At 55.0% G+C, this 21,906-nt stretch overlaps 7 protein-coding genes across 7 annotated transcripts; 1 reads left to right on the plus strand and 6 right to left on the minus strand.

Moving 5' to 3' along the window:
* Positions 1–2,800: 2,800 nt before the first annotated feature.
* Positions 2,801–3,814, minus strand: CAOG_08890 (hypothetical protein; the record flags this gene model as incomplete). The annotated part of the gene is made up of 1 exon (XM_011272250.1): positions 2,801–3,814. One exon carries the CDS (start codon positions 3,812–3,814, stop codon positions 2,801–2,803), a length of 1,014 nt encoding a protein of 337 aa, XP_011270552.1.
* Positions 3,815–4,190: 376 nt separating this feature from the next.
* Positions 4,191–6,275, minus strand: CAOG_05430 (hypothetical protein; the record flags this gene model as incomplete). The annotated part of the gene is made up of 10 exons (XM_004346053.1): positions 4,191–4,415; positions 4,491–4,801; positions 4,906–5,032; positions 5,103–5,141; positions 5,208–5,282; positions 5,341–5,376; positions 5,457–5,528; positions 5,608–5,679; positions 5,865–5,891; positions 5,970–6,275. The coding sequence occupies 10 exons, from the start codon at positions 6,273–6,275 to the stop codon at positions 4,191–4,193; spliced, it is 1,290 nt and encodes a 429-aa protein (XP_004346103.1).
* A 128-nt stretch (positions 6,276–6,403) lies between these two features.
* On the minus strand, positions 6,404–9,858 carry CAOG_08891 (hypothetical protein). Its single transcript, XM_011272251.1, has 7 exons — positions 9,364–9,858; positions 9,035–9,213; positions 8,787–8,920; positions 8,582–8,701; positions 7,579–8,503; positions 6,729–7,476; positions 6,404–6,633 (listed from the first exon to the last, which is right to left on the minus strand). The coding sequence occupies exons 1-7, from the start codon at positions 9,787–9,789 to the stop codon at positions 6,496–6,498; spliced, it is 2,670 nt and encodes an 889-aa protein (XP_011270553.1). The 5' UTR covers positions 9,790–9,858; the 3' UTR covers positions 6,404–6,495.
* On the minus strand, positions 9,844–14,601 carry CAOG_08892 (hypothetical protein). The gene is made up of 8 exons (XM_011272252.1): positions 14,399–14,601; positions 13,799–14,291; positions 13,326–13,646; positions 11,069–13,213; positions 10,810–10,939; positions 10,500–10,696; positions 10,313–10,405; positions 9,844–10,213 (listed from the first exon to the last, which is right to left on the minus strand). The coding sequence occupies exons 1-8, from the start codon at positions 14,589–14,591 to the stop codon at positions 9,934–9,936; spliced, it is 3,852 nt and encodes a 1,283-aa protein (XP_011270554.1). The 5' UTR covers positions 14,592–14,601; the 3' UTR covers positions 9,844–9,933.
* A 286-nt stretch (positions 14,602–14,887) lies between these two features.
* Positions 14,888–17,338, plus strand: CAOG_05433 (hypothetical protein). The gene is made up of 6 exons (XM_004346056.2): positions 14,888–15,038; positions 15,322–15,646; positions 15,776–16,431; positions 16,537–16,630; positions 16,746–16,916; positions 17,014–17,338. Exons 1-6 carry the CDS (start codon positions 14,977–14,979, stop codon positions 17,095–17,097), a joined length of 1,392 nt encoding a protein of 463 aa, XP_004346106.1. The 5' UTR covers positions 14,888–14,976; the 3' UTR covers positions 17,098–17,338.
* On the minus strand, positions 17,306–18,636 carry CAOG_05434 (hypothetical protein). Its single transcript, XM_004346057.2, has one exon. The coding sequence runs from the start codon at positions 18,531–18,533 to the stop codon at positions 17,646–17,648; it is 888 nt and encodes a 295-aa protein (XP_004346107.1). The 5' UTR covers positions 18,534–18,636; the 3' UTR covers positions 17,306–17,645.
* Positions 18,637–18,918: 282 nt separating this feature from the next.
* On the minus strand, positions 18,919–21,462 carry CAOG_05435 (hypothetical protein). Its single transcript, XM_004346058.2, has 2 exons — positions 19,485–21,462; positions 18,919–19,350 (listed from the first exon to the last, which is right to left on the minus strand). The coding sequence occupies exons 1-2, from the start codon at positions 21,392–21,394 to the stop codon at positions 18,960–18,962; spliced, it is 2,301 nt and encodes a 766-aa protein (XP_004346108.1). The 5' UTR covers positions 21,395–21,462; the 3' UTR covers positions 18,919–18,959.
* Positions 21,463–21,906: the final 444 nt, after the last annotated feature.

Here is a 21,906-nt window from a genome sequence, read left to right on the forward strand (position 1 = left end):
ACCGACGAGTTCATGGCAATCTCGGCCCAGGGCAGCAACTCCACCCAATCGTCGTGACTGTGGTTCACGTAATTACGCAAAACCTGAGCCATCACTGCATGCTGTCGCTCAAGAGACCCGTTCGTGTTGGGGTGAAACGACGTTGACGCCCGCTGCCTAATGCCAAGCCCCTTGCAGATGCTGGTCATGTGCTCAGCTAGGAACCGTGAATCACGATCGTGCAGCAGCGTGTTGGGCAGCCCATGGTACGCAAACACGCGATCCATGAGCGCCCTCGTCACCATCGCGCTACTGCTATCCTTGGAAAACGGGATGAGATGCACCTGCTTTGAAAGCAAGCACTGAGCAGTGAGCACCGCGTCGTGCTTGTGCCCACGGTAATCCTTCGACGGCACCAGATCCGTGACCAAGTCAATAGCCACATCCTGCCACACACCAGCAGGCACTTCGATCGATGCGTTCAGGCCAGCTTGCTTGAGATGCGACGGCTTGTTCTGCTGGCAGAGAGTGCAACCAGCCACGTACTTTTCGATGTACTCCATCATGTTGTGCCAAACATGCGTTTGCTTGACACGCAAATTCGTGCGGTGCTTGCCACCATGACCCGCCCCCTTGGCATCGTGGCACTCGGCCACAACCAGTCGACGACAGTCACCTTCCGGGACGTAGATGCGCTTGCTCCCATCTCTCCAAAGGCCATCAGCCAGCGTGAGTCCGAGCAGCTTCTGCAACTTCTGGTCAGGGGGGCTGGTGCCAACTTGTGCGCGGATCTGATCCTCGATCGACACCTCCGCCGCCACCGCCTTCGCTGCGCTTTGACCTGCTCCAGCCGACGTGCTCGCCACTGTGGCTGCGGCCGCGACCGTGCTGTCCAGCTGACCCGGCGTGAACGCCTTGCGAGCGGCTTCGCCTCGCACACTGCCCTCAAAGTTTGGGTTGCGTGACAGGCAGTCTGCCAGAGGCTGCGACACACCAGCCGTGAACACAATCTTGAAATCGCACTGGCTGAGCTCCTCGATCCATCGCGCCATCCGGTAGTTCCTGACCTCCAAGTTCTGGTAGTTCACCAAGTTCTTGTGATCCGACTTGAAAATCACCTTGTGCCTGGATCCCGTCAGCAGATGTCTCCAACGACGCACTGCCCGCACAATCGCCAACAGCTCCTTATCCGTCGTGCTGTAGTTCCGCTCCGCGCTTGACAGACGCTTCGAGTAGTACCCCACCAGTTTGAGACCTTTCATGTCCGACGGATTGCCACCAGGCTTCATGTTGTAGAGCACCGCGCCCGTGCCAATGTCACTCGCATCAGCCTCGCACACAAATACTTCATCACGCCGCGGCAGCCGCAGCACCGGGGTGGACGTCACGACCTTCTTGATCCGTGAGAAAGCTTGCTGGCACTCCTCCGTCCAGACAAACTTGACGTCCTTCTTGAGCAACTGGTCCAGCGGCGCCCGCATGTCAGCAAATCCTTTGATCCAGCCGCTGATGTGCCCCACCGCGCCAATGAACGAGCGCACCTGCTTCCTCGTCTTGGGGACGGGGAAATCCAGCATGGCCTGCACAGCCGACTTCGTCGTCGAAATGCCTTGAGCGCTCAGCACAAAGCCAAGCAGAGGCACTGCCGTTGCAAAGAACTCGCACTTGCTCAGCTTGAGTGGCAGCTGGAACTCGCGCACCCTACGCAGCACCGCGCGGGTGTTCTCGATCAGTTCCTCCTTGTTCTTGCCACCCACGATGATGTCGTCCTGATACGCCGCGACGCCCTTGAGCCCACGCAGCATGGCATCCATCAAACGCTGCATGGCCACGCTTCCGACTTTGATGCCGAAGGGTAGCACCGTCCACTTGAACACGCCACGGTGCGTCCTGAACGCCGTCGCGTTAATGGAGTCCTCGTCTGCAAGCCGAATACAGTTAAAGGCTTTAGAAACGTCGAGCTTGCAAAAGATCGTCATGCCCGCCATCGATTCCATGATATCCTCAACTGTTGGCAGATCGTGGACCTCAGACAGAATCTTCGCGTTGGGGCCCCGGAGATCGAATACCACCCGGTTGATGATTTTCTTCTCCGGTTCTTCTTTCACAAACAGCACCGACGATGGGTTCGTTGCTCCAGGCGCCGGCACTATTTTACCCGTGCGAAGACCATTGTCAATGATCTCATCGAGTGCCGCTCGCTCCTCCTCGTTGTACTTGGTGCGCCGATATGGCGTCTCGACGTCACCGCTCGCGAACCGCAGCTTCACGTCCAGCGGACCGCGTTTGGGAGGGTATTTGTCCGCTGCCGCTGGATCAAACAAGGCTGCGAACTCCCGAAACGCTTCCGGAATGGCCTTCGGATCGAACGGCTGCTGTGGCGATGCCTTTTCCCCAACGAGCAACGCTGCGCTCTCCGCCTCTTGAGCTTTGACACGAATCGGGCCGCTGTCCGTAATCCGCTGCAACACATCCATGCCTATGATCAGGGGCATGATGCATTGCGGCAGGATGTAGACCAGCACCTTGCCACGCCACTTGCCGATCGTCAGCTTGGCCCAGGCCGCGTGCGTAATGTCGCGCGTCGTCGTATCGACCATGCGTACCGTCATCGGCCGCTCCAGCACATGCGGCTCCAAGCCCCACGCCTCAACCGAGGCACTGGCTGCCAGCGTGCGCGTCGACCCCGAGTCGAAAAGCGCTCGGGTCGGTGTGGTCTTGCTAAACTTGCGGCCTATGCACACCGTAGATTGCACTGCATTCTTCTTTGAAAGAATTTTATTGAGTAGTACACGCGAAGGATGCAAATTCGTGTCTACCCTCAGGCTTTTCCCTGGCCGTCCTGGCCATTCTTGGGAGCCTTCTTGGGAGCCTTCTTGGGAGCAGGAGCATCGTCCGAGTCATCAGACTCCTCCTCGGAACTGCCCGCAGCCGCAGCCGCAGTGCCGCCTTTGGAATAGCATGCCTCCGACTTGTGGTTCGTCCTGCCACAGTGCTTGCAGCTCTTGACGTCCTTGTCCTTGCTCTTGCCTGCGTGATGACCGTTCTTGTCTCGATTCGGCTTTTGGACGTGCCTGGGAGCTTGACTACTGGTGCCGGTCTCCGCTCGTACCTTGCTCGGCATGCTTTCGACCAACTCGTTCAATGCATCAATCCACGTCATCTCGGTGGTGTCCTTGCACAGCTCCTTCGCCACATCGCGCACGCCTTTGTCTTCCGCTTGCAGCACAATGAAGCGCCTCACCAAATCATCCGTAAGTTCCGCTTTGGGCACATTCAACAGCATGACCTTCTTGAAGTGCCTCGCAGAAATCTTTGGATCCGCCACCGCTTGGATGATTTCCCTGAGTGCGTTATTCTTGCTGTTCTTGACGCCATACACATTCATAATGTACTCCAGCAGAGCTTCCGCAGTCTCGAACTTGACATGGCTACAGTAACGCCTCGCTGCGACACCCAGATGACCAAGCACAAAGTCGACCTTGTCCTTCTCGGGTGCCGTCACTGACTCAAGCTTGCGTCGGATGTCCGTGACAAAACGTTCCAGATCCAACAGCGTCCCATCGAAGGGTGTCACCTGCATGCCATGTCTCCACAGTTCAGTGCTGGTGGTGGGGCTTGCCGTGGTGGTGGAGGCCGCATGGCTTGATACAGCGATCTCAGCGGTTCCCTTGCGCATCGCCTCCTTGACGACCTCCTGCATTGAGGAAACCATCGCTTGAGTCATCATTCGCATCATCTCTTGCGCGCTCATTGGTTCAGCTGGTGCGCTTGTTGCGCTCGACGTGCCCGCAGTGGGCGCCGTCGTATCGACGCCCTGCTCGTTATTGGGCATTGCTTGATTCTGATTCAATTTCCTGGTTCCTACTCTAGTCGTCACCTTAGACATCAATTACTCGACCCTCGAGACTCGTCGCAGTGTTATGATCAGAGATCCTTCCACGAAGATACGAGTAATGGGTTGATGATGAGAGTGATGATAGGGAAACAAGAGACTTCACTTATACAAAGCGACGAGTGAACACACTCCAAATACAGATACACATCAATCCATAACAGACAAACAGGCGCAAAATCACACATGAAAACTGCTTCATCAAAGTGCAGCCAACTACGAAAATCACCAAGCACGACAGAAACGTATCAAAGTAAACGAAACTATTGCGCATGCTCAATCATGCAGAGATTGTTCGCCCTCAGTTTCGAGCGCATCAAACTGCTGCCTCTGGCTCTGGCTCTGGCTCCGGCGCGAGAGTAGCATCAGACACGCAGAGCTGCGCCTGGCATGCTGCGAGTTCGGCGCGGGTGCTGGCTTGATCCGCGAGGCAATTGTCCAGCTTGGCGCGGAGCAGGACAATCTCAGAGACGTGCTCGATGCAATCGGTCGTATGCTGTGCGTGAAGCGCCAGCGCTGTAGTCAGTGCCTTGGCTTGCTCCTAGAGTCGCACACGCATGCGTGAGTACCCGGCAATCTGCAACCATTTTTCGACTTTGTGCGCCAAAGTTCTCACCTCAAGTTTTTGGCGCAGTCTCGCCAGATCTTGACGCAGTCGCTGTTCCACTTCAGCGCTGCTGGTAGTGGACAATGTAGCCTCTACTTCGTGAGGACGGCGTGGCACAGGTCTGGCGAATGCCGATCCAGGAGGACGCCCTGGTTGGTTGGTGGCTTTGTGCGTCTGTTCCTGAAGGTGGCTCTCAATCGCTTTGCACACGCGCAATTCCTCCGTCAGTGAAGCGATGGCTGTTCTATATGTTGCATGCGACGTGTTGGTCGCCGCCAGCTCGTGTCGCATTTGCTCTGTGTCGGCCAGCGCTTGCTTGACTGCAATGTCCCAATTTCAGCGAGAAAAGTCAAGCCGTTAGCAGCATTTTACACCGCCCTCCATGGAGCGAGGCATACAATCCAATGACACCAGAGTCTATTACGTTGCACTGCTTGCTGCTTGACGGTTTGGGTGGCATCCTCCAGTTTTTCACGCAGAGCCAGAATTTCGTTTGAAGATGCCTGCGACTCGCGTGCTTGCTGTTCCCTCAGGTTGTCCAGCTCGATCATCTGCAAGTGTGGGTGTGTTTGAGCTATTGTAAGGATTGATTTCACACTCTATTCTGTTGCTGGAACTCACCAGGCTGTCAATCTCGTGCGCTTTCGTGAGCATCTGGATCTGTTGTGGTGCATTGTCAGAATTGAGCGCTCAAGTTCAACTTCCTGTTTTCCTCAGAATTCTTACATTGGCCGATGCACACTCTGTCTTGAACGCGTGAAGGGACGCTTGAAGCTGCTTGACAGTGGCGTCGTTGGCGCTCTAAGGTTGACGACAAGTCAGTTTTGAACACACAGAGAACCGGCTCCAGAGGCCTCACCTGCTTGGCATTGGCCTGAGAGCGCAGTCGGTCGTTCTATACAAACAATTTGAATAAGAATTTGAATAAGCGGGGAGCACAAACACGCACCACACAATGACGTTCTTCACACTTACAGCGTCGCGAAGCGTTTGTTCTCGCTGGATTGCCTCTTGACGCTTTCGCTTGAGTTTTTCCACTTTCGCAGTCTGTAAAGACAAGTGGTGTAATTGTCAGCTGCATCCTTTTGCATTTTCCACAGCAGTATCGCTTCCATGATTGACAGACCAATGTGGACAGCAGCGTTTCTCGCTCTTCACGCATCGTTTCCAGCATGACACTCGATCGCTCTTGCTCCAGCTGTATGGTCGCCAACAGTGCCAAAGAATTCCATCACAGTTTCAAGATTGCAGACACACCGGATGGAACGTTCGCAGTGGTGAGCAAAAATTGGCGCCAAAAATCCAATCGCCAAAAAAACCGCGAAATCCGAATCATCCAAGTTGAACGCCAATGTTTCAATCGGTTGAACGCCTACTCCCTACCGCCTCGAGTCGCAACCGCCCGCGCATCTGACAAGGGTGGACTCGCATGAGCAACACGAGAGCAGTTGCAGGAGCAGTCCAGAGAGCGACTGGGACCCGTGTTACCTGACCGAGCGTCACATCCACGCCCGACCAGAGAAAGAGCTGCTTCTGGTGGCCCTGCGCCTCTGGCTTGGAGTGGATCGACACGCTCAACAGCGCCGGCGCACCATCTCCGTCGAGATTTGAGGCTGCGGGCATGAGGGACGACGCTGGCGTGCTTGTGGGGTTCGTTCCGGATCGGGCGGGGAAAGCGCTTCCCTGGGCTTTGAGTGTCGAAGAGTTCATCGGCTGCAGCGTCGATGCAGCGGCGGATGACGACGGCTTGACTTGCGTCGAGAAGCTGGCGTTTGGGCGAGCTTGGCTAAACATGAGCGGATTGGGGAATTGAATTGGGAAACCGAGGCAAGTCGAGCGGCGGAGAACGAAAGGAGAAGACGAAGAGAAAGCAAAGACTGAACGCTTGCTCTCAATTTTGAATGAAGAAAAAATCAATCTATTTGACATTGGAAGTGTACACAAAACCTGTTGAGGCAATTCTCGCGTCTTTGCGTCCAGGTTGAAAAAAAAAAAAAAAGAACAACAAAACAAATCACGGCTTGGCAAGGATGGACTGCGCACACGTGTCGCACACGCGCACGGTCTTGGTGGTTGAGCCTGGTCGACTCATTGGTAAATAATTGTCGGCACAACGTGCGCAAAACACGCCACCGCAGCTGCGACAATGATGCTATGTTTCAATCGCAATCAAAAAGAAGGACGCGAAAACAAGTCAGCAAGAATCCCCTGCACTCACCTCACCACACACACTCGAAAACGACATACCTTGCGCCGCTGGAAGGAAAATCCTCGATCACACAGGGCGCACTCTTTCGCGTCGCTGTCAGACACCCAATCGGTCTTCGAAACCGTTGATACGCTTGGACGATAGGACTCTTGACCAGCATACGCATTTGCTGAGCGCGCAGCCACAAGTTGTGGGGTCGTGGTGAGGGTTGACGTGGTGGACAGAATGGATTCCGAACGCTTTTGCGAGTACGGCCCTCCCACCTGCCGCGAGTAGATGGAGGCATCGTCGCCGTCGGATTCTCGAGTCCGGCTTGCTTGCTGGTAGAGCCGTTGATTCAACTCGAGCAGATCTTGGTTCATTTGAGCGAGTTGAATCAACTTGCGTTCCTGCTGAGCAATCACGGCTGCGTCTCCAGTTCCGTCCTGTGCCGATGCTTGTCGTCGGTGGGAGGTCGTGCTTCCTGGCCTGGGTCCAGTCACTATGATGGAGGAATTGTTTGACGACGAGATTGACGAATCGTTGTCTGTTCGGCCCGACAGAATGCTGGACAGGCTCGACGAGGAGCTCGACTGGCTCATTCCCTTCCCAGGATGCAGGAGTGCTGCTTCCGCATTTTCACGCTCAATGGCTGCTTGGGCAATGGAACCTTTGAGGGCGTCACACTCTTGTTGCAGCGACAGCACTGATTCTCGATAGTGGGAGAGTTGCTGGCGGAGATTTGCATTCTCATCCGCCAGCGCGCGAATCTCCACCTGCTGTTCGTCGACTTTTGCGTGCAGCGCACTGAGAGACACAGACACAGAGAACAAAAGAAACACAAGCCAGACGTCAGCACATCATCATCGTCCTCTAGGCTTCACGCCTTAAACCACCCGCTCGGCTTACGTATTTTCACCCTGAAGCTCGTCCTTCCGTCTGGTCATTGCAAGGACGGCCAGTTTCAACTCTGACGCGCTCATCCCGGTGCCGGTTGAGGCAGTGGCTGGTGGTGCTGAGGGAATGGAGGACATGGTCATGGGCATTGTGCGCGCGGTCGGGAACGTAGTCGGTGAGAGAATGGTTGGCGACGAGGCAACAGTCGTGAGCACGGAAGCCGAAAAGGCTGCCGGTGTTGGCGCTGCAGCATTCGGCGGACGGGCAGTCGCTTCCAACGAAGCGGCAAGCGGCTGTCCAGGGGAGGGCGAAGGGGATGTCGTAGCACGAGAAGCTCCAGAGGTGGATGTAGGAAAGTTCACAGAAGAAAAAGTAGGTGCCGAGCTTGGGGGCGCAGGTGCAGGTGCAGGTGTAGGGGAGGAGGCTTTCGTTGCAGCGGATCCAGATCCTGCCGGCTGGGACTGGCCTCCAACCCACTTCGCAGAGGAAGCAAGCAGCCTGGCATGATAGTCGTCCTCCAACGAAACTGGCGCTGCTACAGGGGTGGGCTTGGCCTCGCTGGTGGCAGGAGTCGCGACTGGATGTTCAGACGACACCAAAGAAGGCACGGTAGCAGACGCTGCGCGCGAATGCCCCTTTTGAAATCCTGCGTGTTGATCAGCAGGAGGCGCTTTTGGAGCGAGGTGTGCAAACGCCCTTTCGAGAGTGTCCGCCTCCGTTACGCTATCTTGCCTCGGTTTGGTTGGTCGTAGTGTGGTGGCTGGAAGTTCTGTCAACTCTCCGTCCGAGTCAGTGTCGGTCAAGACCGCCGCTCCAGATACGTCCACCTTGAGAGCAGTCATTCCTGGATGTGCTGCCAGTGTCGTTTCTGGCGGCGCGGCGCTTTCCACAGTATCAATGACACGCTTCTTTTTCGCCTTCTTTTTTGGCTTGGCCGCTTTTTGCAGCAACACCAAGAACACGGGTGAGGCTATAGCAGCGAGCGCGTCTCCAAACAACAACAAAACAGACTCACCTGCGTTCGCGTCAACCATGTAGACAGCCGCGGGCACGACAGCAGGGACATCCGGACCGGATGCAGTCGACGATGCATTCGAGACCGCAATCGCATTTGTCCTTGATTGCTCAACAACAGCTGCAAAAAGGAAATTGGGGATTCCAGTGTTAGATCAGACCCGAGCCCCGCACAGACTCGATACAGCAACTGAAACAAGCCTTACTCGTCGTGTCATTGTTGAGCTGCAGGTCGTCTGCTTGCAGCGCAAACACAACCGAGTTCAACCCGACGAGCAGATTCTTGACAATCCCAACGCGCTCTTCGTCCGCGAGGAAGGCATAGTCTTCATAGTGTTGTCTGGACCCAAGAGCATATGGTAAGTCGAGTTTCCAAACCCCCCCCCCCAATGTGAGCAACTTCAGAAAGCCAAAGCAGTAGAAACAAAAAAAACCTATCACACTCGGGTCTCACATGGTCAGACGCTGGTTTCGGGCAAAGATGCCAAAGTACTTGTCCAGCATGTGCTCGTTGAGAGCGATGCGCAACCACGCGCGTGCACGACCAATGTCTGTCGTGATGTTTGGCAACTTTGAGCATCGCTCGAGTTCGCGCGGATCGAGGCAAGCTCGAAGGTACAGCCACCATCCACCCTGTCAAAGACAATCCAAGTCACACAACAAATCAGCATCATGATCATGCTCATCAATCACACAAAGTCACCCGATTTCGCGTCGCTCAAATAGCATTGAAGGCGACGGTGACCGAGTCGAGTCCGCGATTCCGACCCCTCCCCCACTTACCTCGTTCGCCTCGGGCTTGACGATGGCAAGTGGCAGCAGTCTGAGCGTGGATTCAACGAGCTTCTTGTTGGACGATCGCCGCAGTCCGTGAGCAAAGATGGCCTCGAGAGCGGCACAGAGCAGCGAGACTTGGGACTCTTGGCCAGTCGAGATCTCCGTCTTGCCTGCAAACCGCACCTGCACCTGCTTCAATGCATCCGAGGTGCGCTGAAGCAGCTGCCGGCGCTCGCGGCTCCGGGGATCGGCGTCGTCCGCGGACAGCGGCTGCGATGGTGGCTGGGACGGCAGCGTCGAGCTCTGTGCCCCAGTGCTGCTGCTGCTGCTGCTGCTGCTGCTACTCGGCACAGCACTCCCAATGATGGGAGAAGTGCTACTCGGCTTGAACGAGGTCGTGGAGCTGGCTGGCAGTCCTCCAACGCCGCTCATTTCCCCCCAAAATGACACAAAAAAAAAAAAAAAAAAAAAAGACTGAGACTTTTTCAAACACAATTGAACTCAATTCGTAAAAGTACAAAATTACAATCTGCAACCAGACCCTGGAAAACTTTGATCATCGCGGATGTCGGAACGTCAGAGGCCAGGTGAAGCAATGTGAAGGAGCGCGCAGACACGATCGCGACTTGACTTGGCTTCGTCGATGGATCCGTCCCAAAGCGCCTCGCTGAGCACGTCAGAGGCAGCTGCGACATCATCCTCGGGCAATCCGTCACTGTACGTCATGAGTGCTACAAATAGCTGATCTGCAGCCGCCTTTCGCACTTTCGGGAAGCGGTGAGCGAGGTTGCTGCCCAATTGCACCAGCGCCTTCTCTCGAATTCCGCCGCTAGAAAACTGCATCATTCCACAAAAGCTACGTCCCATCCAGGAAAAGAACAAGAGAAGTAAGCAGAGAGACGACGAGTCACTTTTCGACTCCAGCACATCATCATCGTTTTTCCTTTGCACTCACACGTTGATGCCAATAAAGAGCTTGGACGGGTCCGCACATCGAGCCAGTTCTTCAACGCATCCCTCAAACAAGCTCGGTACCAAGGAGTCCGATCTAATAAAGTCATTCCGAGGAAAGCCGTCATGCAATGAGGTTATCGACTGCTCCGACGTTTCATCCACCACGAAAAAAAAAAAATTCAACTTACCCGCCCTTCTCCAGCAACAAGGCCAAAGTACCATCGTTCAACAGAATATCAAGAGCTTTGAGAATTGGAATCGACACTCGATCAACCTTGCGATACGTTCGGAAGACATCGACCAGAGCGGTGGCCAATTGCTGACAGTGTTCTGGTTGCCGAATGTCGCGAACCAGCTGCACGAGCGCAAGGTGGGAGAAGCGAACCTGCCGAAATTGAACCACACAGAACACACAAATACCAATCAAACGCCCATCAAAGGTCAGCTTCCCGTTCGTCTGTCTACAGGTGCAAGCGAAATTGTGAAAGGAAAACCAACAAGAGATTCGGTCAGCCCTCCAATGCTGATTAACAAGCCACACAGGGCATCGTGACGGTATGCCTCCATGTGTAAGAAATGGACCGCCACAGGAAAGCATGATGCAGGAGACAGCCACTGGATGTCGGAACTGGACACATGCAAAGCGCAAGCAATAAAAACAACAACAAAAAAGAAAAATAAAAAGTCAGATCAATTGACATCGGCCGCAGCACACACCACAAACAAAAGTCAACGTGAGGAACATCCGAGTACTCACGACAATGGGAGCAGCTGTTGGATCTCGGTCGCGTGCAACAAGTCACTCGAAACGCGTGCCAAGCTTGCAAGGCGACTGAGCGTCTGCCCTGCTTGGTCTCTGGTCCTCTCAATCTTTTCCAATGACATCCGAACGAGTGACCGAGCAAACATAGTAGCAACGCTTGCTTTGTCGGATGGAGTGAAATGTGAAAGTAATCCGACCGCCGCCGGATTCTCAGCCGTCTCGTTGTAAAAGCGCGAGAAAATATTGCCAAGTGCCGCAATGCATGCCTCACGCACCAAAGAGCCAATGTCTCCGCGGTTGTCAATGGTATAATCGAGCAGGCCAGTGAGGAGAGCGTCGAGGGTCTCGGGCAGAAACCGATTCAGAGCGGAGGTCGCGGCCAACGTGAAGTTGGACGAATCAAGTTGTTCGTGGAGGGCTAAAGTCAGGCTGGCGAGCGATGTTGCAGCGCATTTGCGGGCGCCAGCAGTGACGGCATGAGGGCCGTCGCGAGTGCGCACCATCCGCGCGAGCGATGCAAACAATCGGGTCAGCGCTGCCGGAGCCGAGGCCGTCTCGGCCGATGTATACTGCGGCAGCAATCGCTGAACTGGCAATCGCCCTAATGCTTGGATGATACCTTCTCGCGGGGTGGCGGCGGCAGTAGACGTGGGGTCGCACGCCGCAAGGTAGCGATCCACCAATGCAAGGAGCTCCGCATCCTCTGTTTGCAGATGGAATGCCATGCTGTAGAAGGCGTCAACCGCTTCCGAGTAATCTTCGACGTCTCGGAACAAACGACGGTCGACAATCCGCTGCCAGGCCGCAAAGTCGATTCCTGGCGTCGATTCCGCCCGGTGAGCACGGACACCCTCCGCCACTCCGGCGATGCACAATCGGTGAATGAGGACGCAAATGCCAGTTATGAGCAACTCTCCCGTGGCACCCTTCAAGAGTGGAGCATTGGCTTCGAACGTCTGGGGAAGCAGGGCAATCTCCAACGCCGTCGACGACGGCACCTGCAGCGCCGCCGTTTTCCAAAATTGAGGTGTGTCCACAAACTTGGCGACATCGTCCGACCACCCACCGCTGCTTGGCTGCTCCTTGAGCTTTGAGCGCTCCGCTGCAAGCGACTGGACAATGGAGAGCCCGTGGACGATACATCCCAGTCCCAGCAAGGCGCCGTGCCGTGTAACCGTATCCACCGCGGCAGTGCTAGAGAGTAGCATTTCGACGGGAGATTGGGCCTGCTTGGCGGCAGTGCTGGGCTCCACCATGCAAGCTGGATGGACAAACGTGAGCCGATGCAAGGCAGCAGCCGCGAGCTGTCGCATGCTGGCATCCCAGTGTTTGCACGTGTATCGCACGAGGTGCTTGACCATAGCCGTGGCATACTGCCGAGGGTGAATGGCTGCGATGGCGGGTGCCACCTCGAGCATGGCATGTCGGATGTTGCCGACAGCGATATAGTCGGCAAGCACGATAATGTCAATGCCATTGGGGACGCTGCCCTTTTGGCGTCCCACCAGTTCTTGCAAAGAAGCGGATGCCGCTCTTCGACAATTCACCTCGCGGTCAAACACCGCTTGAACCACGAGCGCTGTTGTGAGCGCAGGGAGGAAGGGCAGCAGCGTCTCTGGTGTGTACGCACGCGCAAACGACCAACACGCATAGCAAGCCGCATCACGCACATTGCTACCGACGCTCGTAGCACCCCGACGGACATCATAGGTGACACAGTTGAGGACAATTGGAACAACATCCGCGAGTCGGGCAGGCAAGATGAGACCATGGCGTGACAATTCTGCTACAGCCAAGCAGCTGCCATGCCACGCATGTTCCAGCTCAGACGGTGAAGCAAGCGCAATCACTGCGTCCACCACTTGGTCTGCCATGAACAGGGGCAGTCGGGCGGTAATGCGGCCAATGCCTTTTGCTGCAGACCAGCGGACGATCGTGTCCTTGTTGCGCAATCCTCCCAGCATGTGCTCGATGGCACTTTCGACAACAGCAGGATCTGTGTCGTGATCGAGGAAGCTGTCGTCTTCTTTTTCTTGTTCTTCTGCTTCTTGGTTTGCGGGGTGGGGTTCCGTGGAGTTGGATTGTGTTTCGGCACTTCCAGCAAGGTTTCCAGTGAGGCTTCGCGCACCACGTTGGTACCTGAATAATTTGCAAATCAATCAGAAAATGAGTGTGTCATTGAAACGATCTTGAAAGAATGAGTGGAGGCACGTCGAGCGATAGTGGAAGCGCGAAAACCATTCGCACATACCTCCATGCCGCCAAGCGAGGCTTGAGTTGCGCCAACGCCAATCTCTGAGACAGTTTGATACAAAGCTTGATGACCAGGGCGTTGGTGCTGGTTGTGAGCTGCTGGCTGGTTTCTAGCGCAGCCATGACTTTTGGAGCGGCGTGGGCCAAATCGGCCCGCCGTGCAGCTTGGAACAGGCTTGTGAGCAGCGCAAGCACGCCAATGAGCTTGTAGACGTGGGACATGGAGGCACCTGCAGTCGCAGAGCTTGACAAGTCCCTGATAGCCACTTCCAGCACACCACCAAGCTGCTTTTCACACAGGTCGGGTCGTGTCAGCAACCTAAGCACACGCGACGCGGAAAGCACGTAAGAACACACTGGGAAAAAGGGGCTGACAGCAACAACGACCTTGCTCCTCGAAGGGCACAAGGCGAGGTGAAGGAAATCGTCTGATTCGACAAAGGAAAGGCAAAACCACGATACGCGACTAACCGTGAAAGCACCAACGCTGCAGCCTCACTGGGCTTGCCACCCTGCGGGAGCCGCGCCATGCACACTGCTACCAAATCGTCTGCCGCTTGAGCGTCAATGATTGCCAGGCTGAACGGAATCGCGGCCAAAACCCACAGCCAAAGCAGCAGGACGTATGTCGTCTCCCACGGCTCGCGAGCACTGCCAACGCGATTGCTTGTGCTCCAGCGCATGTATGTCATCGCTTCATGCAAATCTGCAACTCCGTTTGGGAAGAGATTGGTGATGGTCTTGAATCCGCGCACTTTGCAGAGCGCGTACAGCAACCGAGCGGCAGCATCGAGTCTCGCCACGTCCGCCGCAACATTTCCCTGCAAGGTCGATGGCTGCCCTGCAACTGCACTCGTACCAATGCGGTGCATGGCAGTCCGCAGCGCGCCCATGAGCGGCGACACGAGCATTCGCAGATGGCGGTCGAGCAGTTGCGGCAACTCTTGGTACCGCTGCAGCACATCTGTTTATTCAAATAGTAGACAAGCCATCAAGATCAAGAATGAGTGTCTGAGTTTTTAGGTGTTGTTTGTTTTTGGCGGGAAGCTGCTCAGAAGCTTTTCCACCTACCTGCGATACGTTCGCATGCACGCGTCAGCTTGTGGAGCTCCTCCTCCTCCTCCTCAGCAGGGTTGGTCGCAGGCGCAGTGGCTTGGGACGGCTGCTCGATGGCCGCGCAGACCACGGCGACCAGCGCTGCCACTTCGCTGTGCTCCGCAAAGTGCTGCGGCTGGCATTGGTCTTGATCGTCAATGGTCTGCATTACAAACGGGTGGACGAAAGTAAGACTGCGCTTCTTCCTGTCCTAGTTTGATAGTGATGTTTACAACATGGCATGCTTTGATTCTTGATCACCAAGAGAGAGAGAGAGAGAGAGAGAACGAGAGCGAGGTCCCATTCTCTGAGATTTGAGCGAGCGCTCAGAGGTCAAGCGCGATCAAACCGAGTCCTCCTCGTGCGTTTTTGTGCTCTTTCTATTTCCTTTGACCTTGATAACGATTTGTGTTGTATGAAGGGCGCAAATGACGGCTGCAAATGACCTCAGTCAGTCATTTCCATTGCTTTGACCATTCCAGCTTGACATTTTCAACAAACCACCTCCAAAATCGACCCAAAGCAAGAAAAACAGCTGGACAAATACTCTCAAGATGGATGACGATATGCCACGGCGATTGCAGCCGGAAGCGATTGCAAGGCGACGCGCACTCGGGTAAGGAAAGCAAGGGTGAATCCAACAAGCCGAACAGCGAGCCTGGCTCCAATCCTCAGCCACCACCACCACCACCACCACCACCACCCACTTTCACACTGTGATTGCACGCCGAGACACACTGGCCGGGCGACGGCTCCTCAGCGGCGCGCGCTAGCGAAGTAAAAAAAAAACCATCAAAGTCAAAGCGACTTTTTGAATTTTTCCCGCCAAAAATCTCACCCTTGCGTTTCGCTCGCTTTGCGTCGTCGTGCGTCCGCTTGCTTGTTGGGACTGCTGACAGAACACGTCAAACGACGCTTCGGTCGAATACAATCACTGCGCCGTTGCCGAGAGCGCCACCGCGGCCATCGCCGGTTCCCGCCATCCAGCATTCGCAGGCAATGCTGCGCCAAGCGCGCCAGAGTCCCATCCCAGCGCACCTACAGCCGTCACCGCGCTCGTCTGGGACGGGAGGAGTGCCCTCGAGCGGTTCATCGCCCGCAGCGTCGGCAGCTGCCGCTTCGTCTCCGTTGCGATCTTCGTCCCAAACAAGCGCAAACTCAGCTGCTCACTCCCGCACACCTGCCGCCACATCGAGTGTTGGCGCTTCTGCTTCTCACAGTCATGTAATGGTTTTTTTTCGCTTTATTCCGCGGGGGGGGGGTGTCGAGTGGTGGTGGTGGTGCTCGATTTTTGACAATCGTTCCTGCAACATACTCACTTCTTGGTAATCCCACTCTCCACTTTGGTAATAGGCGGCCAGCGTGAAGAGCAAGCAGCCGTCAACACACACTCCAGCAGTTCGGCGATCTCAAGTCGAATCCGACGATGGTGGTGACGACAATGACGAAGATTTGCCGCCAGCCTTACCACCGCGAACGCAGGGCTCGAGCACATTTGCGAAGCCTCTGCCAGTGGTGAAGCGACCACGATTGGAATCGCCAGCCACTGGGGACCCGGACCAGCCGTCCACGTCAAAACCAACACAGCATTCTGTCTCTGCAACAGCAAGTCGATCGAGTCGCACCGAGGACACCGCCGCGAGCCGGCAATCCGCCAAATCAGCTCCCACCACAAAGGGGCAAAAGCGCCCTGCACCAAGCGATGAAGATGTTGCGTCCGGCGAAAGCGAGGACGAGCCTGAAGACGCGCCCAGACGCCGACAAACTGCCAGCTCGCAGCACTCGCAGCGCCGCTCGCATTCGCGTGTGGATGCCGAGTCGGCGGATGAAGATTGGAATGAACCACACAAGGACACGTCTCAGAGCGGCAAGTTAGGCTACACGACCGTTCACGCCGATCGCTATCTGATTTATCTGCGAAGTCCGAACGAAACCGAACGTTCCCAAGCCTCGATAACCTACCTCGATGTTAGCTTGCATGAAATCGACAAGCTATTGCAGCATGCCATGTAAGCTCGCTCGCCACGTGTTCACTGGGTCGCAAGGGCGAGAGCGTCTTCTATTTTTCGGTTGCTCATACAAAAGACACTTGGTTGGTTGACACTCTTCTCCAGAAATACGTACGACCGGTCGTCGACACAAGGGCTGACGGCGAAGGCCGCGATTGCTCGTTTCCGCGACGAATTCCGAAGCATCATGACGGACCAGGTTTGAAAATACAGAAAAAACAAAACAGGAAGGAATGAAATCGTTGTTTTCCCTTTGCTAACGACTTCAACCGTGCTCGATCTCGTACTTTCGGCGCGTATCATTGACACGTTAGATTGCCGTGACCGAGCAGTGCGGTCAAGTGCGTAGCTTGGTGCGTGATGGAAACATCTCGCGCAACAAGCGTCGAGAGCAGATGCTCAATCTCACCTCGCTCCGAAACGAACAAGAAGGCTTGCTGGCAGACCTGAAAGGTCGAATGGAAGCTGAATCAAAGCGCCGAGATGTGAGTGCACCCTTTCGCAAAAGGGGTTTGTGTGAATGAGATTCGCAATTTTGCGGCCGACCTGATGATTTTCTCACCTTTATTGATTTCGGTTCAGGCCCTCGACGTGTCCAACATTCTATTGCGACGGTTGGCAGAGGCTCGCTCAAATCTTGCAGACCACCGTACCGCCAGTCTCTAACGATGCAGCCTGCAACTGTGCAACGTTGCTGGCAATCCTGGACCAGATTCGGGCGAATTTCTAACACTTTGTCCGTGTCTGCGACTGCCTCTCGGTCCGGATTAAATTTCCGCGAAAGAGCTTTGGCGCTACACTCAACTGCTTTCTGACGTGTCATGTGCACAAATGATCCTTGTAAATTGTTTGTACTGAATTGAGTTTCTGACGCTGCTGTTAGAAAATGTATGCATGCATACAGCCTTCTTTATTGTTTTCTTTTCTCGACAAACATGATACTGCTAGAGGCACACGACCAGATTCACAGCTTTGCAACACGGCACGACAGAACTAGCGCGAATTCGTGCTTCAGGAGAAGAAAGCGCACAACACCTGTACAGATCCACAGATTCATATCAACTCCACCACCAGCAGCAGCAACAACAACACTAGTAGCAACAGCAGCAACATCAGCAGCAGCAGCAACATCAGCAGCAGCAACAACAACAACAACAACATCAACAACATCAACTCTACAAATGGATGTCGCCCCGCCAGCTTTGCGGGAGGTTTTACGCTCGACCGAACGTGTCTTCATCGGAACACGACATCACAGTGACGCACGCGTAAGGGCAGTCCAGACAGCCACTGGCGTAATTGACAGTGGAAGCACCCGTCGTGATAAAGGGACTCATGTTGTCCATCCACCACGTGAAGGCCATGTACTCGCTCGAGTTGCCGCTCAGTGCTGGCACAATCACATTGTCCTTGATGTACACGCCGTCAAGGGCAACCGGATACAGGGAATTGTCCTTTTCGATCTCATTCCACGGAAGCTGTTCAGTTGTGCTCGGGTAGCTGGGCACATTGCCGAACTGAATGAACTGAAACTGGCGCAAGTCGTTCTGGTCGTCCACACCAAAGTCGCACTTGCCCTTGTACGTTCCCATTGCGTGGGCGACCACAGAGTTGTTGACATAGGGGAAGATGGTCAGAACGTCCTTGCAATGCCATTGGTCATCGGAGTGGGGCTCCGAATCGTGAGGCAACGTGTGGCGAGTGCGAAAGACAATGCCTGAGGCTCGGGCTTGGTCGAACGAGTAAGAGTGATCATCTCCTTCCTTCCACCAGTAGCCGCTGCCAATGCTCGCAAAGTAGTCCACGGTGCCAGAGTTGTCTCTGATGTTCATCTGGATGCTGTTCAAATTTCCGACAGAATTGGACAGGTAATCTCCCGAACCCCACTGGATGGTCAAGCGAGATTCGCCGGGACTCGGCTGCTGACCAGCGCCCGGATAGATTGACAAGAAAGTCCTCAGCTCGCTTTCAGCACTGCCGGTTTTGGCTTGAATGGTAGTGCCCGTCTGGTTTTCGAGGAGGAGCACAGTGTTGGCGACGTCCATGACGGCCACCGTGCACGGCGTGCCAACAACGGTGAGTTTCTCTTGCGCGTAACTCATCCTTGGAACACGAGCAACGGGAACGAATTCAATAGAACAAGAACAACAACGGAAAAGAAAAAAAAAGAAGACTGGATTGCAATTCTTCCCATTCTGGGCTTAATATAGGGGGCTGAAAGTGACGCCCGTACTCACGCTTGACGGAACATTGACTGTTTTGTTTTTTCCTCAAAGCCCTGTCTGAATGGGAAGCAAGGACGAGGTTCGTATCAATATGGAATTATAGTACATTACAAAGCAGGTTGCAGGGGAAGAGGGGGGGGGGCGCCAAGGGCTCAGGTGCCAGTGTTGAGTTTCACTTTTGAGTTGAACGCTTAGCGTGGAATTCATTGATTTTTCTTTTTTTACGTTTTGCGCGAATGAAACTAACAATGTTTTTGTTTTGTTTTCCGATGGAAACATGATTCTAAAACACGCCCTGGCTAATCACATTAACGACATGCTCGAAGGACTGGGCAAGCTTGAGGCCATAAATAAGCTGCTCACTGTGTCTGTGTTGTGAGCGAAGGGGGGAATGTGCGAGCCGGTAACGGTTGGTTGACCGGTAGGCGTTTCTGGTTGGGTGTGCTGCTGCAGCAGTCTGCTTGAAGCGTTCGACAGAGCAAAGGCCACCCCGAGTCGCCGAGCAACCTCGACCAGATAATCTCGATGTCCCGCAAACAACGCGCACAACCCATGAACCATGTCAGGGTCGAGCGCGCCGGCAGCGAGACTCGTGCTACGTGCTTCACTGCTGGATGCTGGTTTAGGCTGCGCCGACAAAGAATTGTGACTGGGTACAAAGCGTTGCTCGAGGTCGGACCAGCCTTGCGTGGCTCTGCGCAACGAGTCAGTCCACCAGCAAACAAAAACAAAAACAATGTCAATCCGAAGCAAGAGTAAGAACTAGCCAACAAGACAAAAGCAAAAAGTAACAAAATGCATTGAGTTGCGTTTGGGGCGAATCTTTACATGATGGAAATGTTCGACTCCGACGACAAACCTTGCATTCTTCTTCGGGGAGGCGCAATCAGCTCTGCCAGGAACATTTTGTCACGCTTGTCGAGGCCCCGCACCAGGTGTTTGAGCATGGACAGTCGGGGCTTGCTCCCAGCAGGAAACTCAAGCGCGGCGCTGACAAAGGCCGACCGTTTGCGACCAAAGCCAGGGATGTCACACAAGCGCTGCTTGGTGGCGATGGCGGCCAATCGAGATGCCACTGGGCCAACGGACGTAGAGGAACAAGTAGATGAGGAAGAAATCGACGAGCGGTGCTTGGAGAACGCTTTGGTTGCAGCATCAGCGAGGTGGTTTTGACCACTGTCATCGTCCTCGTCCTCATCCTCATCGGAATCATCTTCAGCATCCTCAGCATCTTCTTCTTGCTCGTCATCGTCGTCGTTGTCGTCGTTGTCGTCGTCGTCGTCATCTTGCGCCGCCTCTTCGTCGTAGTCGTACAGCTCGTTGTCGTTCCGAGCACTGTTCGTCAGCGTGCCGTACTGCGAAAATTGGCCGAAATCCGAGTCTGGGTGGTCGGCAAATTTGGCAAACTCCTCCAAATCGTCGTCATCAAACTCGTCCGCACCAGCAGGCGCGGCAACAGACGAGGCAGAGGAGCCTTGTGCGACGCAGCCAGCCATCGCGCTTCCAAAGGCATGCGACGGTGTTGTTTGGACTGGAGCGCTGGAAAGTCGTTCTGGCAGTGAGGATGGATCTGATGGTAGCAAGGCAGCACCTTGGGCAGCACCTTGGGCATCGCCAGCCATCAGGTGGGTGGGATTGTCACTGGCGCCGCTCTGGGGCTGGCTATGAGGCTCTGGGTGTGTGCCGAGATGCCGCAGCTTGGCATCTTTGAGTCGTCGGTTGCGAAACCAGTTTCGTACCTCTGTGTGCAGCAAACCCGTGTCGTTGCAGAGAGCAATCACCTGGTACTTGCGCGGCTTTGGAAACTCTCGAAAGAAGGCTTCTAGGACTCTGACTTGCTCGGACGACTTTTTCAAGCGAAAGCTGCGCATTGCAGTGTCGACAGCCCCTGGACGCGAATGTCGATGCGCAGCAGCGGGCGGCGTCAGCGCCAGATCGCGGGCAGCATGTCGCTTGGCACGCATGCTTGCTTTGCTGGGATTGTGTATCCGTGTTGGAGCTGAATTTTTCGCAGCCCACGGCAATCCTGGCAAACGGCTCGCGTCCATGATTGACAGCAAGGGTGCCTCTGACAGTAGTAGCGGCGTTTGGACGGAGGTGGTGGCCTGAGCGTTTTGTGCCGCTTGCACGGGCGGCGGCAGTGTAACTAATTGCCTTGGTTGCTGAGCCATTGCACCGGATCCGGTTGCCAAGTACGAGAAGAGCGGTGATTCCACCACCACCGGCGGCGGCGGCGGCGGCGGAGGGACGGAGTGTCGACGATCGGCGGTTTGGGTTGCAGCTCGCGTCGACCCCGAGCCAACGGGAATATTCGCAGTCGTCGGAGTCGTTGTAGTAGTGGTCGTCGTCAGAGAATGGGTAGCATGCGTGGCAGTCGTGGTAGTACCAGCGGCAGAGGCAGATGCAGCAGCAGCGCGCAGGGCGGCCACAACAGCGGCGTGGGAGAGCGGCAACCCCTGCGGAACAGCGGCAGCGGCGGCGAGATTGTAGGCGAGCCAGGGCCCGAGCGTGCCGGCCGCAGCAGTGCCCAGCAGTGGATGTGCCAGTGCACTACCATCGCTGCTGCTGTGACAATCTACTGCTGCTGCTGCTGTTGCTGCTGCAACGGCGGTCGTCGCGGTCGTCGCGGTCGTCGCGGTCATGCGAGGAACGAGATTGGCGTGATTGGCGGGTTGCTCCCTGCCACTGATTCCGTCTCTGCTGCCGTTCCATCCAGCGGTCCCCTCCTGCAGGGGCATTTGCTGCGTTCGAGCTGGAGAAACGAGCTCAAACAGAACAGAACAAAAAACACACAAAGAAAACGAACACACACAATAGCAAAGTGAAACACCTCCGGGCAGCAAGAGCGAGGTACTGCGCGGGACGGACGGCTTCAAAAAGGTGTTCTCGCGTGTTGTATGTGTGTGTGTGTATTGTGTGATTTTTTTAAATTAAGAAAAAGAAGTGCTATGGCAATTGATAATAGAAATAGGGAGTGGTGTTAATTCGGAGCACCACGTTGAAAAGCAAAGAATAAAAATAAAAAGGAACAAAAGCAAAACAAATTTGTGCTTAGCTGTAGCGAAAAAGTCACACATGCAGAAGGGCGAGCGACGGTGCATCCAAAACGTCCCCTTACACGGATGAGAGACAGCTGCAAACCAAGAGAGAGAACAAGGCAAAACGGTACAATAAGAACAAACCGGCGTTTCGCATTTCGCACGGAAACGCGTGATCCGAATGTTCGTGACCAGGACTGACTCCCAGGATC

Source organism: Capsaspora owczarzaki, assembly GCF_000151315.2.
Source record: "Capsaspora owczarzaki ATCC 30864 unplaced genomic scaffold supercont2.9, whole genome shotgun sequence".
In the NCBI taxonomy this organism is placed as follows: Eukaryota; class Filasterea; order Ministeriida; family Capsasporidae; genus Capsaspora; species Capsaspora owczarzaki.

Bases quoted from the DNA above. Each gene is read 5' to 3' on its own strand.
- CAOG_08891 (XM_011272251.1), bottom strand. From the start codon at position 9,789: ATGAGCGGCGTTGGAGGACTGCCAGCCAGCTCCACGACCTCGTTCAAG. The intron at 9,214-9,363 runs GTAAGTGGGGGA...TGTCTTTGACAG, and splicing joins TCAAGCCCGAGGCGAACGAG to GGTGGATGGTGGCTGTACCT. The intron at 8,921-9,034 runs GTGAGACCCGAG...TCTTGGGTCCAG, and splicing joins CGAAACCAGCGTCTGACCAT to ACAACACTATGAAGACTATG.
- CAOG_08892 (XM_011272252.1), bottom strand. From the start codon at position 14,591: ATGCAGACCATTGACGATCAAGACCAATGCCAGCCGCAGCACTTTGCG. The intron at 10,406-10,499 runs GTAAGTTGAATT...TGACTTTATTAG, and splicing joins TTGTTGCTGGAGAAGGGCGG to ATCGGACTCCTTGGTACCGA. The intron at 10,214-10,312 runs GTGAGTGCAAAG...GATGGGACGTAG, and splicing joins CTCTTTATTGGCATCAACGT to CTTTTGTGGAATGATGCAGT.
- CAOG_05433 (XM_004346056.2), top strand. From the start codon at position 14,977: ATGGATGACGATATGCCACGGCGATTGCAGCCGGAAGCGATTGCAAGG. The intron at 16,432-16,536 runs GTAAGCTCGCTC...ACTCTTCTCCAG, and splicing joins AAGCTATTGCAGCATGCCAT to AAATACGTACGACCGGTCGT. The intron at 16,917-17,013 runs GTGAGTGCACCC...ATTTCGGTTCAG, and splicing joins CTGAATCAAAGCGCCGAGAT to GCCCTCGACGTGTCCAACAT.
- CAOG_05434 (XM_004346057.2), bottom strand. From the start codon at position 18,533: ATGAGTTACGCGCAAGAGAAACTCACCGTTGTTGGCACGCCGTGCACG.
- CAOG_05435 (XM_004346058.2), bottom strand. From the start codon at position 21,394: ATGCCCCTGCAGGAGGGGACCGCTGGATGGAACGGCAGCAGAGACGGA. The intron at 19,351-19,484 runs GTAAAGATTCGC...CTCGTTGCGCAG, and splicing joins GAGTCGAACATTTCCATCAT to AGCCACGCAAGGCTGGTCCG.